Here is a 17,500-nt window from a genome sequence, read left to right on the forward strand (position 1 = left end):
TTGGCATAGTTATTGTGTATATGTGTAATAGTTATGTGTATAATGTGTATAGTTATTGTGTATAATGTGTATAGTTATTGTGTATTATTGTACATCACCATATAACATTCTGAACTGGTTTAACTTGGCTGGCGTGTGTAGAAGCAGATGGGTGCACACATATTGTGCTGAGATGGTGAGAAGGAAGCTTTGTCATCAGCATCCTCAGATGTGTGAGGCCTGTGTGAGGTAGTGGCTGTGCATATTCAGCTGTTTTGTAAACATCTTCTTTTTCAAGTTATATTATCAGTCTGTTTGTTTCCTTTCTTTCTCTTTGTTTTTGCACACGGATACTCTTAACCCCCTGGTGGTGGGTGAATAAATTGCAAGCCACTGCATTTTTGTCTCCATGCTGCCTTTTTGTGCCTAAAGACCCTCAACACTTAACCCTTTGACAGTGTGTGTGTGTGTGTGTGTGTGTGTGTTTGTTAGGCATAGTTGTTGTGTAATGTGTGTGTGTGTGTTAAGCATAGTTCTTTTGTAATGTGTGTGTGTGTGTGAGAGAAAGGGCATAGTTATTGTGTTGTGTGTGTGTGTGTGTGTGTGTGTGTGTGTGTGTGTGTGTGTGTGTGTGTGTGTGTCTGTGAGAGAGAGAGAGTCATAGAGAGAGAGTTATTGTGTTGAGTGTGTGTGTGTGTGTGTGTGTGTGTGTGTGTGTGTGTTAGGCATAGTTATTGTGTTTTGTGTGTGTGTGTGTGTGTGTGTGTGTGTGTGTCTGTGTGAGAGAGAGAGTCATAGAGAGAGAGTTATTGTGTTGAGTGTGTGTGTGTGTGTTTGTGTGTTTTAGGCATAGTTATTGTGTAATGTGTGTGTGGTTCCTGTCCTCTGTGTATCTGTTGTTCTGCACATGCAGAGAAATAAAATGTCTAAATAAAATCCTAAAATAAAATGTCTAAATAAATATATTTAGAGAATATAACATGGGAGTGGGTTAATGGTGACGGATGTGTCTTCATTTTTGAGTTGATTAATTCATTTTGTTTTTCTCTAAAGCCAAAACAGAGAGTATTAATCTGTTCTTTCTCCATGTGTCAACCTCAAATGCATAACTGACTTGGCCATCACATGCATTGCAGTAGTATAATGAGTAAGGTTACATTTCCAAACAATGCATCACTGTAGCATGCAGGTAGATGAGTGAGGGCAGATGTGAGTTTGGTCTCCAGAGTGACTCTTCAGGCAGGTGTTTGGAATGAAATGTGTTTATTTCACGTTTAGATGGAAAGCTGCTTCCTGTGCTCTGTGGCTTCTCACAGATCATCTTCATCTGTTCAGAGTGATGTCAGACATGTTTTCTCTTCAGACATGACCTTGGAGAAAATACATTCTCATACAAGCTGTCATCATTTCTGTTTTATTATGAAGGACTGATTGTATGTTTTTTTGTTGTTGTATGCAGCAAAGGATATGTTGGCAGTCATTTTGATAAGCTCTTTGCAAATCAACATTCTCTCATACTCGCCTCTCTATTCGATAGAAGTGGGAACAATGTAAATTAATTACACAGAAATATAAATAAACTACACAAATGTCTTCGGACACAAACTACATGAGGGCCTTAAAAAATGACATTAATTTTCAAAATAGAGAAAAAAAGAAAAACATTGATGATCATAGAGATGCTGCGGGTGACCAGACTATCCAGCAGTATGACTTGTGTTTGGGTACATTACAAATAAACTTTTACACAAACAACAAAGAAAACAGTGTTCATTTTACAATCTTAAATGCAGTCATTATTCATAATCATCATTGTTATGTTTCACAAATTCTCTCCCACTCTCCAAATTTTACAAAAGAAAAAGACAAAGTTTTTTATCTTCTCAATGAATGTCACGCAAAAGAAACTCTTTTGATCAGTCTGCTGAATGGCTCAAGTCCAGAGAATAACGTGTAGTTCAGGCTGTTCTCCCGTCCACAGACACACCTGTTATGTTCACACTTTCATCAACTGTTCCATCATTCAGCAAAGATTCGCATGTACTGAGACTCTTAGGGTTCTGCAGAACTGTGTGTGTGTTTGTGTGTAGTATCAGTTTGATAGGCCACATAATATTCTTAAGCAGGCTTCTCTGTCTGGGTTTGATCCTCAGGTACAGCTGTGAGAGAGAGAGGAGAGAGATAGAGATGAGCTCCAAATATAAGCAGTGGATACTGTAACACAGTAATATATTTACATTGATATCTACAAGAATAGATACGGAATACTCTTACAGCAGTGTTTCCCAAACTTTTACAGTCTCCAGCTATGTACCACCCCACGCCCCATGCTGTCGCCGGCAGGTGCAACCTCGATAGTAGGCCTTCTACTACTAGTAGCGGTTGGTGTCTCTCTGGACTGGGTATTAACCAGTTATCAATTTTCCGTGCAGCAACCGGAATGAGCTCCCGCTTCTCTAGACAGGGCATCAGCGAGTGGAATTCTGACGAGGGAGCTAAGGAGTTGTGGCAGCTAGGGAGTTGTTGCCTATGTTTTGACTAACCTACCTGTAGCTATTTTTATATTTTGCTGAACACTACAATGTATACATGAGTGTATTTTTGGCATTGCGACTCGGCTATTCAGACTATTTAAGATGTCATTATAGGTCAGTTTGAAAATGTAATGGGCTGTTTCACTTTAAAAATGCAAATCACATGTTTTTTTCCCGCGTACCTCCTACGTTCCTCTGCGTACCTCTGGGGGTACGCGTACCCCAGTTTGGGAAACACTGCTCTACAGCAATCGCACACACACAGAGACAGACAGACAGACTGACCCCCAGCAGGTTTCGGGGGATGTAGCCCTCCTTGTCCTCACAGCGCAGGATGGTCATGCAGTCCCCCTCCCTGAAGGACAGCTCGTCCTCAGCCTCTGCCTCATAGTCCCACAGGCCATACACCACCCCTCTGTTCATGATGCCCAGCTTCTGCTGAACACCTGTAAAACACACACACCCACACACACACACACACACACACACACACACACACACACACACACACACCCCACACTAATACACTCAGGCCATACACCATCCCTCTGTTCATGATGCCCATCTTCTCCTGAACACCTGTAAAACACACACACACACACACACACACATTAATACACAGGCCATACACCACCCCTCTATTCATGATGCCCATCTTCTCCTGAACACCTGTAAAAAACACACACACACACACACACACACACACACACACTGACCATAGAGGAACTGTGAGCACTGGGCGTATCCCTCCTCCATCTCCTCACACACACACACACACACACACACACACACACACACACACACACACACACACACTGACCGTAGAGGAACTGTGAGCACTGGGCGTATCCCTCCTCCATCTCCTCACACTTGTCGGCAGCCTTCTGCATGTCGCTGTGGGTGACGGAAAACACGGCCGCCCCGGACTCAACCAGGAACTTACACACCTGCACATTATTACAGGAGGCAGCACAGTGCAGAGGGGTCCTGGTCGGGGAGAGAGAGAGAGAGAGGGAGTGAGAGAGCGAGAGAGAGAGGAAGACAGCAGGAAGAGAAATGAAGAGAAAAGCAGGAGAGGGGTGAGGGGGAATGAGAGGGAAAGAGCGAGAGGTAAGTAAAGAAGGAGAGAGAGATAGAACGTAGGAGGGAAAGAACAAGAGATATGAGATGAAAGAATATTACAACATTATTGTCCCAGTACCAGGAAAACCATCCCCCCACATCTTTGAACATTTATTTTATTTAAATTTTTTTACAATTTTAATATTAAAACGGCATCATTGCAAGTGGTGACAACAAGTGCACACATCAAGCAAACCTCTCCAATAATATCTTCTTTTACCTAAAAAAGCTATATTTCTGTTATAGGATGATCGTCACAACTATCTAACAGTGAGCTATCACAAGTCGCCAGAAAAATATGAATTTTAATTTTCGTAAATATAATGTCAATGACAACGAAGCCGGAAAAAAAGATCAGTATTTCTCTGGCATCAGTGCTAGTGCAGTACTGGCCATATCCATCAGTACTTCTCCGTTTTGGAGCAGGAAGTCTTCAACAAATCAAAAGTGTTCGTCACTTTGCATTGACATCGAAATGACAGGCGATATACGCTGGTTTACTGTAACGTGATGTTGAATAATAAGCCCTGACAATGATATGAAGCCCCCTCCAACTTGGAGCTACTCTGGCCTGTAATTCTACATACTTGACTGTATGCGTTTGGTGTGAATTAGTTTGTGGATTCTGTGTGTTTGCTGTTGTTATGAATTGGCATGATTTGTGTGTGGTTATGAATGAAGCAATGCCACACACACTCTGAATGTTGTTGATAACACATCACAAACAGGGCTGATTCTGGGCGTCAGATTCTCACCAGCCATCACTGTTGGCCGTGTTAACGTTGACTCCAAACTGCACCAGGAACTTGACAATTTCAGTGTGGCCTGCACACACAGAGTTGTGGAGGGCAATGATTCCCTCATCATTGGGCAGGCTGGGGTCATCCACCTAAACACACACACACACACACACACACACACACACACGCAGATAAACATATTTTAATAATGTATTTGTCTTCTACACCAAAGTAAAGTATTAAGTTCAACTAACACACATGTAAATACACACAGACATTATAGTAACTGCAAGATTGGTCCTGGGTCTTCTAAAGACAAAGTACAAACAGGGTGAAGTGCAACACTGTACACTGTACTGATTCTGTATATGATCCTCTGAACCAAGGTCATAATGTAAAGGGTAAAGTTTATAGTCTCACCTCATAGATGATCCTCTGCACCAAGGTGCAAGCTGCCCTGAAGATAGAGAAGCATTACCTGTCTTTAGACCACGACACAGATGTGATGATGACCGACACAGACCCAGAACAAGAGGCAACTTCCAACCACAATCCCTGGCCACAATTTATTCACCAATATCTAAAAAGGATAACAGTAACATGATGGGGTTTCTGTGCCTCTTGAAAACACTGGGCTCTCCGCTTCTTAAAACTCCTCTTTTAACCTCCACAAGCGTATCAGTGTAGGTATATGTACGTTTATGAATGTTTTGTAAATGTATGTATGTACTGTATATATACTATGGGTATGAATGGTTCTAAGCATGCATGTGTTTATGTGTACGTATGTATGATCGTATGTGTGTGTGTGTGTGTATGTGTGTGTGTACTCTGTGATTGCATATGTGTGTGTGTGTGTGTGTGTGTGTGTGTGTGTGTGTGTGTGTGTATGTGTGTGTTTATGTACTCTGTGATTGTATATGTGTGTGTGTGTGTGTGTGCATGTGTGTGTGTATGTGTGTGTGTACTCTGTGATTGTATATGTGTGTGTGTGTGTGTGTGTGTGTGTGTGTGTGTGTGTGTGTGTGTGTGTGTGTGTGTGTGTGTGTGAACATCTCAGCTCCAGCACCAATGTAGGAGCACAACTAATGTGTGTGGCCTCTACAAATACACCACATGTACACCACTGGTTGTGTTCAGTTCATCAGCATCTGACTGGATAGATTGCATTGATTCCCTCTGACAGGAGAAGCAAATGGAGCAATGACAAACACACACACAATTTCAATGAGTTTCCAATTAAATGAAGAAATATATTTGTACATGTCTTGTATGATTAGTTTGAAGTAGGCCATATATAGATTGAATTTTCTTTTCATAGTTTTTTTTTCATTCTTCGACAACAATTATAATTATTAAAAAATATTGGACAATTAACTATAGTCAAAACGACATTGTGCGACATCTTCAAATTTAATTAAAAGAGTTGGATATTCCATTAGAACTTAACAAAACTGTTCGCACCCTACACATTCCTAGCTCTGGGAAAGAAAGGGAGTGGTGTAATTTGTTGAGCTGTCATATGAGCAACCTTTCGCCAGAATCAAGGACACTATCTTTAATCCAAATGAAACTGAAAAGACGTTATGGTGGAATGCTGAACGCTGCTACGTCTAGGGAGCCTACGTAGAAGTACGAAGGTAAAACATGTAGCTGTGTAACATATCCCGTTTTCCACGTTCCAAACAACAACTTAAACTGTCAACATGAATAGGCTATTCTTTAATAGGTTACACAAGTTCAGCAAATATACAGAAACACACAAACATAAGGATATAAACATATGGATATAAACATGTAGCCTATTCGGACAAAAAGGGGGAAGAAAGACTTAAACTCACATGATGCCAGGTTTCACTTCAAGTCACATGCTTTCCCCAGTTGTCTACATCAGGTGTCCAGGGTTCGCGGTTAAAGGAAAGAGAAGAGAAAACTCAACAATAATAATTCAAAATAATAATAAGTTCATGTATGTGTTCATGTGAATCCAATGCCCAGTGTGTCGTATTCATTGATAGACAGTAACTTCATTAGAAGTGTGATTTCTGTGACTGGTGGTGTAATAGGGTTACTATCAGAGGAGGAGAATAATATGCAAGAGTGTGAGGAATACACAGTATGATTTAAAAGAAAATGAGATATTGACTGTTGAATATCATCTTCTATTATTTCGGCCATTAGGAAGAGTATGGTGTGTTCTTAGTCCGTTAACATCAACACATATTCTGTCATAGTGACACTTTGCTCTGATGTTTGTTTACCTTGTTGCTGTAGCAACACTGGATTATTGCAGACAGAATTTAACAGAAGCAGAAGTGTAAATGAGAGAGAGAGAGAGATAGATGTGTGTGTGTGTGTGTGTGTGTGTGTGTGTGTGTGTGTGTGTGTGTGTGTTAAAATGGCTATGGACTCTGCAGTGATAAGTAAGGGCTTGTACGTGTGTGCGTGCATGCGTGTGTAAGGATGTATTTAGAGACTGCATTTCCGGTGAAAGCTTGTTGATATCAGAGTTTAACAGCCAATTAAATTACAATCCTCCCTTCCGTATGTGTGTCTTTCCTCCTTGATCAGGTTATGCTACAGACAATTATGACAGACAAGGAATAACATTCATATCTTTACGCTAATGAACATATGCGAGTGAAACTGGAATCTGAATCTGAATTAAGACCAGAAAGAAGGAGTTTCTTTTTGTGCACAAGCGTGGAAACACACACACACACACACACACAAACACTCACACACACACACACACACAGAAAGAAACATTTACACACTCCCACAAATACAAATACACACACACACACACTCACACACACACACACACACACACAAACAAACAGAAAGAAACACTTACACACTCACACAAATACAAATACACACACACACACACACACACACACACACACACACACACACACACACACACACACACTTCCACACACACACAAAGTGTCCCGGTGCATTAGTAAAAACCCAGAGCTCTGCAGGATTGGAGCCAAATAGCAGAGGTAGAGAGTGGCAATGGTGGAGGAGAACGGCAAAAGTTCAAGGGCTGTGTACCGAAAGGCCTCCATGATTATCAAACCCAAACTCTGTGACCCAAACTTAGAAGCCACAAGTGTATCTGTAGTGGCTAATGATATTAACTAATGAACTAATTGGAATCAGATTGATTAAGAGAGAGCTTAGGCCATCTAAGCAGTCTCACCATGGCACCGGATGAGACAGATGAGGCAATAAACGTTCAGCCACTAGATAACCGTCTCTCTCTGGGCCAGCAGTGGCTTCTCTACATAACATATTCAAGGGAACTGAAGAACATATTCAAAAACCAACATGTGCGCTTAAGAAGACTTCATATGCCCACTGTTTAAGTAAGAAGTTGTATCACACTATAGCCTGATGGTCATTTTTTAGTACCAAAAGTTTAGTGGATTCTTACATCATGGGCGAGAGAGAGGCTTCAGTTAAAAGATTCACCTATGTCTCGTCACCCATTGAAGACTAACTGTTTAAGTAAGAAGTTGTATCACACCATAGCCTGAGGGTAATTTTTAGTACCAAAAGTTTAGTGGATACTTTATTCTTACATCAGAGAGAGAGGGAGGCTTCACTGTATGTCTCATCTTGTCACCCATTGAAACAGTCCAGTTTAAATATCCTACACAGCATAAGGGGTGTCACCCCATAGCCCCGGCCCTCCATGAATATGTATCAGTCTGCTACCTCTGTGGACGGGAAATTTCACAACATTTGTTCACAAGGGAAATTGTTGATTAAGAGATCCAGCTGTGAGCAAATGTCTCAGAGACCTGTATTCATTGGGGGCGGGGTATAAGGAATACAAAGACACTTTGATATGACCAAGAGAGGAGGCCTGTATTCATATGTGTGAGTGTGTGTGTGTGTGTGTGTGTGTGGGGGGGGGGGGTCATTTCATATAACAGGAACTTCAAACATAAACTCTTACATTTGAACCTAAGTACAATTTAAAGCAACAATTATTAGATTAATTGTATTATTCATTATTGTCAATTATTATGAACTCTGATCCTTAATTCTGATTTGCAGCTCCTTGTTAAATAACTATTTGTTTTTTCCCTCCCCTTGACTGTTTATGGGACATGTGTGGGTGTGTCCTCTCACACAGAAATGTTCTCTGAGGGTTTGATACATGTCTTGAACCTCCATGTCTACAACACTGGAAACTGAAGTAAGACAAGAAACATTTCAGCCTATTTCAGACAGTTGTTGTAGAATATATGTACTTTATGACAGGTATATACAAGAGTCAGTGGTATTACTTTACAAGATATCTAAAAACTTTGGCAAACCTGTTGAAGTAAGGGAATCATTTTGCACTGCTCTTAAATGTGTTATCGTTGCAATTTCCCCCATAACATATGTTCCATGCTCCACTCCCCCCTCTGATTGTATGACAACTAAATGGATGATGTTCATGTTGTGAAACAAGAAAGACTGGTGTCATACAAATCTTACATGTTAATATATGAATTTGTAGTTTGAGAATATAGTTGTGAGGGGTTAAATACTATAACAATTTAGGCAATACATGCATACGATGACATGCAGGGTCATTTTGCTCCACACTTATAAAGTTTAATGGAGGGCTATGGAGTTGATATAAGTTTAATGGAGGGCTATTGTCTTCGTTTGGCTACTTGGCCCATTGCAGCCAGCATAAAAATGATTCAGTAGTGGTTTGATTTCACAACAGTGAAAAGTTAGGGAGATGTGGATGCTGCTATGCAGGGTTCTTTATTTGTGTGCAGTAACTACAGTTGTTGTCAAGAGAAGGGGGAGGCGCAAGGGCTCATACGGTCTTGCTGAATTAGAATCCAAATATAGTTGGCAGGCATAGTTACACCACGCTTTTCATTGACATTTGGTGCCATAATTAATACCTTAAAAAACTAAAATATAAAAGGTGCTTGAGGGCCACCTACTGTATGTGCACTGCTGACTTATTTCACTCCAGGAAATGTCCAAAATAACACCTCCACATCTTTTGCCAAGTTATCTGTATTGCTCTTAATAGCTGACTGACCAGTTTCCAATCATGCAGATGAGAACATCTGTTACATTTGACATTTGCACATCACAGCTCACACCCCTAACCTGAGGGCACACCTATTTTGGAACCATGTTGTACATGGAAAATTATATATAGTGTGACTCACAGTCAGTGGTCCCTTTATCAGGTACCAGTTTCTAAAATGTTGTGTTATCATAAAGAGTGAAAAGCCTAATTAATAAAGATACTATGAGCTGTGGCTTGCTGGAATGAAATGTGTTTATAATTCAGTGTCAGCCATTCTAACACACTGAATGCAAGCACAGGAAGTGGTTTGTCTTAGGCCTTAGCCTTAGAACGTCAACGGCTTGTATTTCATCTGTTGTCTAAAACAACGGTCGGTAGTTTAGCTGTGTGTATTTCCCACATATGATTGTCTGTTTAGGATGTTGTTAAGGTTTCCCCGTAACTACTATGAATTTCTGGTGTCGGAGTGACAAATATTGTTTGTGTATTTTGTTATGATATGTATATTATGTTAACGGGCAGACGAAGTTATTCTCTAACATCGCCGTGTCACTCTGAACAAAAAGCAACGCCTTCATGTTTAAACCGAAAGTAAAGCGTATCACCATTTTAGGATCTGCGTAGAGGGGGAACTTAAACGCGGAAACGTTATCTCCCTGGTAAGCATTCGGACATTTGTTTTGTGTTTTAACCTACCTTAATTATGACATTGGTTAACTAATTCTTAGTTAGCGGTTTGGAAACAAATGACGACGTGATGCGAAATGTTGCCACATGTTTGCTACTCTGGCCATCTCAGGTCATTTATCTTTGATCGCTAGAGTTTTAGCTCTGCATTATTCCGTTTTTGCCGTCTAGTAAAAGTCTTTGTTAATCAGAATTAGGCTCAATGAGAGAAGTCCTAAAAGTTAGAAGGCAAAGCAGATCTTTAGGCGATTGCAAATGAATTAGCATCCAACATGATGCCATGTGCTTCTTGGCCGAGGTTTGACCTTTTTTTATTTTTGTCTGTAAACAGCAATGGGCCTTGGTAATACAACTGAATCAAACCCAGCAGGTGAGAATGACTTATCCAAGTGTTTGCATGTAGCCAATAACTTGTTATTCTGCGCCTGTTGCGTCGCATCTGAGAGTTGACAGAGTACTCAGCCCCTGCCTCCACATACTACTGACTGTTTAGATTTCGGATAAAAAAAAATCACGATCACGTTTAACCCCTTATGCCTTCTTCAAGTATAGCTGGACATAGGTACTGGTATATATAGGTCAAACACATTCAATGGTGATTAGACAATCAAGCTACCCCATTCACGAATCAAAATTCTTACCAAACCACGAGGAACTGTTTACGATCAAACAAATTACTTCATCTAAATCTCCAAAAAAAAAAAGGTAGGCTACATTACAGAATCCTCAGCACTATATTTTCAGAGGTTTGTTCATTTAGAGCTGAGGTTGAATTGTATCTAATCTAATCAAAATTATGTTTTAAACAACGTTTTGAAAATTCTTATGAGACACAATAGTACTTGCCACTTAGTAAAAAATGCCTATGCTCTGTGTTGCCCAGATATGTACTTCAGTTGGCATGCTAACCAGTTAGCCCCAGCCTATCCTCTCTGATAATACCACTTCATACCTCAAGAGGCACTAAGCAATCAATGTAGTGAAAACAGCAAGACAGCATAGATACTGTCACTGGCATATGCCCACCCTATCAGGAATGTCTTTAAACATTGAAATGCCATTTCAGAGACTTAAATAATGACAGTTAAAGTTTTTCTTAATTTGTGGAGTAATGGATTGTTAAATGTTTTGAACTACAGAGCCTCAATCCATTTTCAGGGTGCTGGACTGATATTATGAATGGACCCAAGTAAGCATTGCTCTCCTGTAGTTAGTATCAACAAGTATCTTAGTAGCAAGCCCATCAACATTATGGTTAGACTATCAGCTAAATCCAAAACCTGAAATAAGGATTTAGAGGATCTATTGACAAAGTTCATGTAACATGTAAATACCAATTAGTCTTGATGGAGACGCTTCTGGTAGCCTAGATATCGACGGCAGCACAGGATCACTCTGAGCTGTGGGCGACTTCACTGAGGCTGAGGAGGCTGGTTGGCTGGATTTATTTATGGCTCGGCCCGAGTCACTGTTTTTGTCTGGTGAGTCAGTTACTTATTCGCAGTCACTCCTGTTCTCTTTAAAAGGGGCAGTAGCGTTAACTCACCTGTAGATGGCAGAGTTGACCACATTTTGAAGTCATTAGGAGGACTTTGGTGGCTCTGAAGAGGAAAACTACAAACAATAACATGTTCTACCCGCAGCCTACAAACAGATGTTTTTAATATTATATTAGTTTATATTATATTATATTATTTCAACTGATCTAGTCAACACTGCAGTTGCAGTGCAATAACAAATTGCATGCCACAGCTTATTTTTCCACCTTTTCAACTAAAAACATTACAATTAGCCAATTGTATAAGTTTAGATGTATGGGTGCCTCCACTGTTTAGTTATTTCCTTTGAGGAAAGAGGAAAACCAAGACCTCCCTTGCCCAGCACTCTGCATGACTATAATTAGCCAGTTTAGACCAGCTGGGGGAAAACCCAAATGTCAACATTTGTTAAATGTACATTGCTGCTTACATTCTCACCTACGGAACACCCACTGCTGACTCATTATATTCCATGAAATTCAAGATCACATCTCCATCTCTCTCTCATCCATCTGTATTGCTCATAGTAGCTGACTGTGACCAGTCGCCAATCATGTAGATGGGAACATCTGTTCAATTTGACATTTGCACATTACAGGACACACTGAGGGCACACCTAGTTTGGAATCTTTTGAAAAATAGAAAATAATAATAGCAGGTTTGGTTTAGATTCAGGTTAGGGTGTCTGCTGTTACTAAAAACTTAAACATTTAGACTTGGTTCAGGCTTCAGAGCACTGAGACAATTTTATTGTATGTTGAAGTGAATTTAATTGAATTAACCATAATTAAGACACTGTTTCTAAACTCCTAACACATCTTCATCACACAATTAGCCAAAAATGTAGTTTTCTGCTCAAAACCACATTTTCTGAATTAAATACTACTGTTCATTTCAAAATGAAACAGAAAAACAACAACATTCTGTACATACACTTAGCAAACTCAATATCAATATAAAATATTTATTTCAAAACACTAGCATGTTTTCCAGTTGATGGCCTTACAAATCCTGAATTACTTTTCATGTTTTAGTTCTACAGTTACCTGCATACAGTAGACCAGGGGTCTTCAACCGGGGGTCCGCGACCCCCAGGGGGTCCGCGGAGGTACTGCAGGGGGTCCGCCAAATTATTTCATCTGAAGCATTTTTCCCTCTTCCAAAAATTAAAAACGTCCAATAGGCTACATAAACAGATCGTAACAATTGCTTTCTATTCATTTATAAAATAATACATAGGCTACCCATGAATCTTCACGCGATCATTTGATTACCATGGCAACATATGCACTTTTATCTACATTTAGCTATCTGGTGCCAAAACACGTTACCTGCCATAACCATACAATTTAAAAGTTTTGTAATTTCTCGGAACAAAAGCTCCACGTCATACAGCACTGATGGCGGTTCAGATGATCTACCTTCAGACGATGCCAACATGCCTTAATAACCAAAAACGTAAACTGTAGAAAACACGTAAATATTCAAATAATTATCTGAAGTTTGGCTTCACCTACAAAGAGACCGATGGTGACAAACTACCAGTGTGCGTGGTTTGCTCTCCCGTGCTATCAAACGAAAGTATGAAGACATCAAAGCTGCAACGACACTTAGACTTAGAGACAACCCATGCTCACTTGAAAGAAACAAACATTTAATATTTCCCGTTTAAAATCTTTTGAGGGCCAGCAGACAATCAGCCACAGTTGGCGAGCTAGCTTTAAAACCCTCTTATCAAGTTGCATTACGTGTCGCTCAGACCAAAACGCCATACATAATTGCGGAAAGTTTAATATTGCCAGCAGCTAGTAATATGTGAAAAACGATGTTTGGGAAGGAGGAGTACCTGAAAAAAACTGAAAAGCATCCCTTTGCTTTTCCCCCCTTTCAATTGATGAATTGGCAGCTGATGTGAGGGCACAACTAGTCGCGAAACTCCCGAAAGCAGATTATTTTGCACTACAATTAGATGAATCCACAGACGTGTCAAACGACCCTCTGCTTTTAGTGTTTGTGTGGTTGTCGACCAAAATGAGATGCAGGAGGAATTTATATTCTGTAAGCAGCTGCATGGACGTACAAAAAAGTTCAGAGACTTTCAAAGTGATCGACAATTTTTTCCGTTAACATGATATACCCTGGCCAAAATGTGTCGCAATGTGCACAGACGGTGCAAGAGCCATGTGTGACGCACTGAATGCTTCATAGGGAAAATCTTGTTGCCAAAGACATGAGTGATGAATTGTCAAACGTCAGGCCTCTCACTAGGTATGAGATATTTCATCCATACTTAAGCTTCTCAAGCTACTCAATTCTTTGTCCCCCCCTCATTGAATACAGAGTAATGGCTAACTGTAAGGGAGAAAAAAAATCATAAAATTATGAACAGAATAAATTTAAACGAGTTGTGTGTTACAAATTATGTATCATTATGTTCAAACATGTGTAGGGGAGTGTGTTTGTGTGTGTGTGTGTATGTGTGTGTGTGTGGCTGACACTTAGTTCCAGATAAAATATATTAATATCAGGCCTAAATTTGGGGCGGCGGGGGTGGGGGTCCCTGCTCAGTGTCTCTCTCAGCCAAGGGGTCCTTGGGCTGAAAAAGGTTGAAGACCCCTGCAGTAGACAATATGAAATTCATTGCTCTTTTTAGAATTCAGTTTCTTCATATTGTAAACTGCTCTGCATTTTTGGTTGAGTGTCAAATGTGTGCATTTTTGGGAACACACTATGTAGAAGTCAATGAGCCATCTTTACGTCATAGAATGCACAGTAGAAAGATCCAAATGACCGGGTGGATCCATGCATTTAATTCATAAAAAATATGGAGCTCATAAAGCAGTTTACCTCTGTGTTGCTGTGCCCAAGCTGAGCTATGCCATATCAGGTCATCATAGTCTGTCATGAAAGGCTTGTTCTATGCCAGCGCCACTTCATGTGTCTAAAGTATGAGTTTTAGTATTTTACACAGAGGCTATAATGGTGTTTCTAATCTGCTGTACAGGCCTAGCAAGTCACAAATTCTGAAATGAATCAAGACGTAAAAGAGGCTGCAGGTCACAGTAAGACACTCAGACCAGAGTCTGCACTACACAGCTGTGTGACCATGAAGAATGACCAGAACATGGATGATCCTGTAAACATGAACAGCACATCAACACAGACCAATGCAGGGTGAGTAGAGAAAGCATGAATTTACTCACTCAAACACAAACTTGCTCAGACACATTCACACACACACACACACACACACACACACACACACACACACACACACACACACACACACACACACTGGGACCAAAAATATTGAGATTAAATGCAGATTAAATTTCCATCAAACAAACGTTTTACAATTACTGGCTAGGATTTGAGTGCACTTCGGCAGCCAATCTTCTCTCTGTCATGTTAGATTTAGGTGGATGTCATATATCTGACTATAACTTCACATACTAGGACAGACAAACCCCCACTCTAACACCAGACCAGAGCCAGTTCCTGGCCTTTTGTCTATGTTGAGATCCATCAGACATGGTTCCTGGCCTTTTGTGTGTGTTGGAGACAGCTATTAGACTTCGATTGTTGGCTTTTGTCTACGACAAGATGCTTGTCAAGAAATCTCTTACTCTGAACAAGCTAATGTAACTTGAACCAATGAACTGACTTTGGCATTTTCATCAGGGAATTCCGCAAAAACAGCATACTCTTTCAATCACATGCATGAACTCATACCCAACAACGTGGTGTAACCAATATAACAACTGCCCAACTATAGAATCTATAGTTTAGAAGTCAATGTCTGTTGGCCACTTTTCTGCCCCTCTTACTCTTACTCTTATCTCACTAGTCCACCCATCAGAATGCTTGATTTAGAGAGCTGATAGTAAGCATGTTTGGCTTGGTAGCTGGCCGTGGGTCTGAGATGCCTATAGCAGAGATCACGATTCATTCTGCATTGGTGCAGATATTATTGTAAAGCATTAAGTGTGAACACATTCATTCATTCATTCCAAAGAGAAATTATTGTATGTTGATTGGTTTCTTGTGTCTCCTTGTGTTTGTAGACAACACACACACAGACCTCCATCTCCAGTGCCCAGCTGTGTGTCTATGAAGAGTGACCAGTCCAAGGATTACCCACTCAATTTCAGCAGTGAACCAGTTCCATCAGATCTAAAGTGAGTTTTCAGCCTTTAGGTGTTATGGAAGTTATTGTCACATGCAATTTTACAGACACAGACATACACACACACACACACTATTATGAAAGAGGACTGGCAAGATAAGATTTAAGCTTCCCATCCGTACCAAAGCAAAGGTTTAACCTAAACTCCATAATGGGAACCATGTACAGGTGTATCTGTTAAGGAGAGTGTGTGTGTGAGAGTGAGTGTGTGAATGTGTGTGTGTGTGTGAGAGATTAATTCTGCATTGGTGCAGTGTGAGTGACCGAGGCGATCACCCCACGTTTTGGGATGTGGGCGACTGGACTTGGTGGTGAAGATGGGGAAAAACACGGTGCAGGAAATGGTGGCTTTATATAAAAATATATACAGTATATATTTATTTTACACTGTGATTCTCAGGTATTGACTCCAAACATGTAAACTAGTGCTGTCAGTTTAATGCGTTATTAACGGCGTTAACGCAAACCCATTTTAACAACGTCAATTTTTTTATCGCGAGATTAACGTTTTTTTATTTATTTTTTTCGGAATGGAAAGTTTACTTTTAAAAGGCGTGTTGTGCAAAAGAAGCGCGCTTCACTGTTGTCTGAAAATGTCAACAGGCTTGTCTGTTTGAGTATCTGGCTGAAAGCAGAGAAGTAGTGCGCTTACCTTTTATTGGTTACCTAACTGTTACGGTTCATTGTTTCTGAAATAAGAGGCCTGACCGCTATGTTCCCAGCAAACTTGAAAAAAAAGAAAATATTAAGCCATGGTTTAACTGCACTATAGGCTGAGTCCTTGTTTACCTGAAATGTGCACTTTATAATTTTATTTTGTACCGCCCCTGTTTGGCAATGTTGTTTTTCAATAAAATAGAACATTTGCATAAAGCAAGCCAATCCACTTTTCCATGTTGATAAGAGCATTAAAATAAAAAAAAAAATGATGGAAAAAAATAAATGAAGGGACATTTAGAATAGATAAAAATGTGCGATTAATTGCGATTCATTTTGAGTTAACTATGACATAAATGTGATTAATCGCGATTAAATATTTGTATCGTTTGACAGCACTAATGTAAACACAAAATAATCAAATATAAATCAAAACACAACACGGTACTCAAGGTACTCACAAACACTAGGCAAAACTATGCACGTTCTTGAACATTCTAGGCACAATTCAACTAAGCACAATTCTAGCTAAGCACAATTCAACTGGGAACAATTCAACTAGGCACCAAACAACTAGGCGCAGCTACAGCTTCCACTAAGCCTCACAGCAGGTAAATGTTCTTTTCTGTTATTCCTGTTCAATCTTTGTCCAAAGCCTCTTCACTCTCCCCTCATGGAATGAGGCACCCTTTAAATAGGGCAGCCCATTGGGCTCAATTGGTCCAATTAGATCCAACCATTGAGGAGGGGGACCCCGGAACCAACCATTGTAGAGGGGGAGACCAAGTGTCTTGCAGGGCAACATGAGTGAAAACTCCCCTTTTTTGTCATTTGAGAAGAGGGGATTTGACCTTCTCACATGCAGATATTGTTATATAACATTAAGTGTGAACACATTCATTCATTCCACAGAGAAATTAGTGTCTGTTGATTGTTTTTTTGTGTCTCCTTGTGTTTGTAGACGACACACACACAGACCTCCATCTCCAGTG

General features: G+C 40.2%; 1 protein-coding gene and 1 long non-coding RNA gene across 5 annotated transcripts in view; one reads left to right on the forward strand and one right to left on the reverse strand.

Moving 5' to 3' along the window:
• Positions 1 to 2,088: 2,088 nt before the first annotated feature.
• LOC122128960 (apoptosis-stimulating of p53 protein 2-like) lies at positions 2,089 to 7,452 on the reverse strand (the record flags this gene model as incomplete). Its single annotated transcript, XM_042704015.1, has 6 exons — positions 7,352 to 7,452; positions 4,796 to 4,832; positions 4,391 to 4,524; positions 3,334 to 3,500; positions 2,799 to 2,959; positions 2,089 to 2,138 (listed from the first exon to the last, which is right to left on the reverse strand). Coding segments are annotated over exons 1-6 (650 nt in total), but the record flags the coding sequence as incomplete, so codon positions are not given.
• A 2,244-nt stretch (positions 7,453 to 9,696) lies between these two features.
• LOC122128953 overlaps positions 9,697 to 17,500 on the forward strand; it is a 7,810-nt gene continuing 6 nt past the window's right edge. Inside the window, exons 1-4 of one of the 4 annotated variants that reach the window (XR_006151703.1) lie at positions 9,697 to 10,099; positions 11,493 to 11,608; positions 14,670 to 14,839; positions 17,470 to 17,500. The exon at positions 17,470 to 17,500 is cut by the window's right edge and continues 6 nt beyond it. This is a non-coding gene — a long non-coding RNA (uncharacterized LOC122128953). Of the gene's footprint in view, positions 10,100 to 10,458; positions 10,498 to 10,891; positions 11,609 to 14,669; positions 14,840 to 17,469 lie in introns of those variants that run through there. The other 3 variants (XR_006151700.1, XR_006151701.1, XR_006151702.1) reach the window with 3 other exon arrangements.

This window comes from Clupea harengus, unplaced genomic scaffold (assembly GCF_900700415.2).
Source record: "Clupea harengus unplaced genomic scaffold, Ch_v2.0.2, whole genome shotgun sequence".
NCBI classification, from domain to species: domain Eukaryota; kingdom Metazoa; phylum Chordata; class Actinopteri; order Clupeiformes; family Clupeidae; genus Clupea; species Clupea harengus.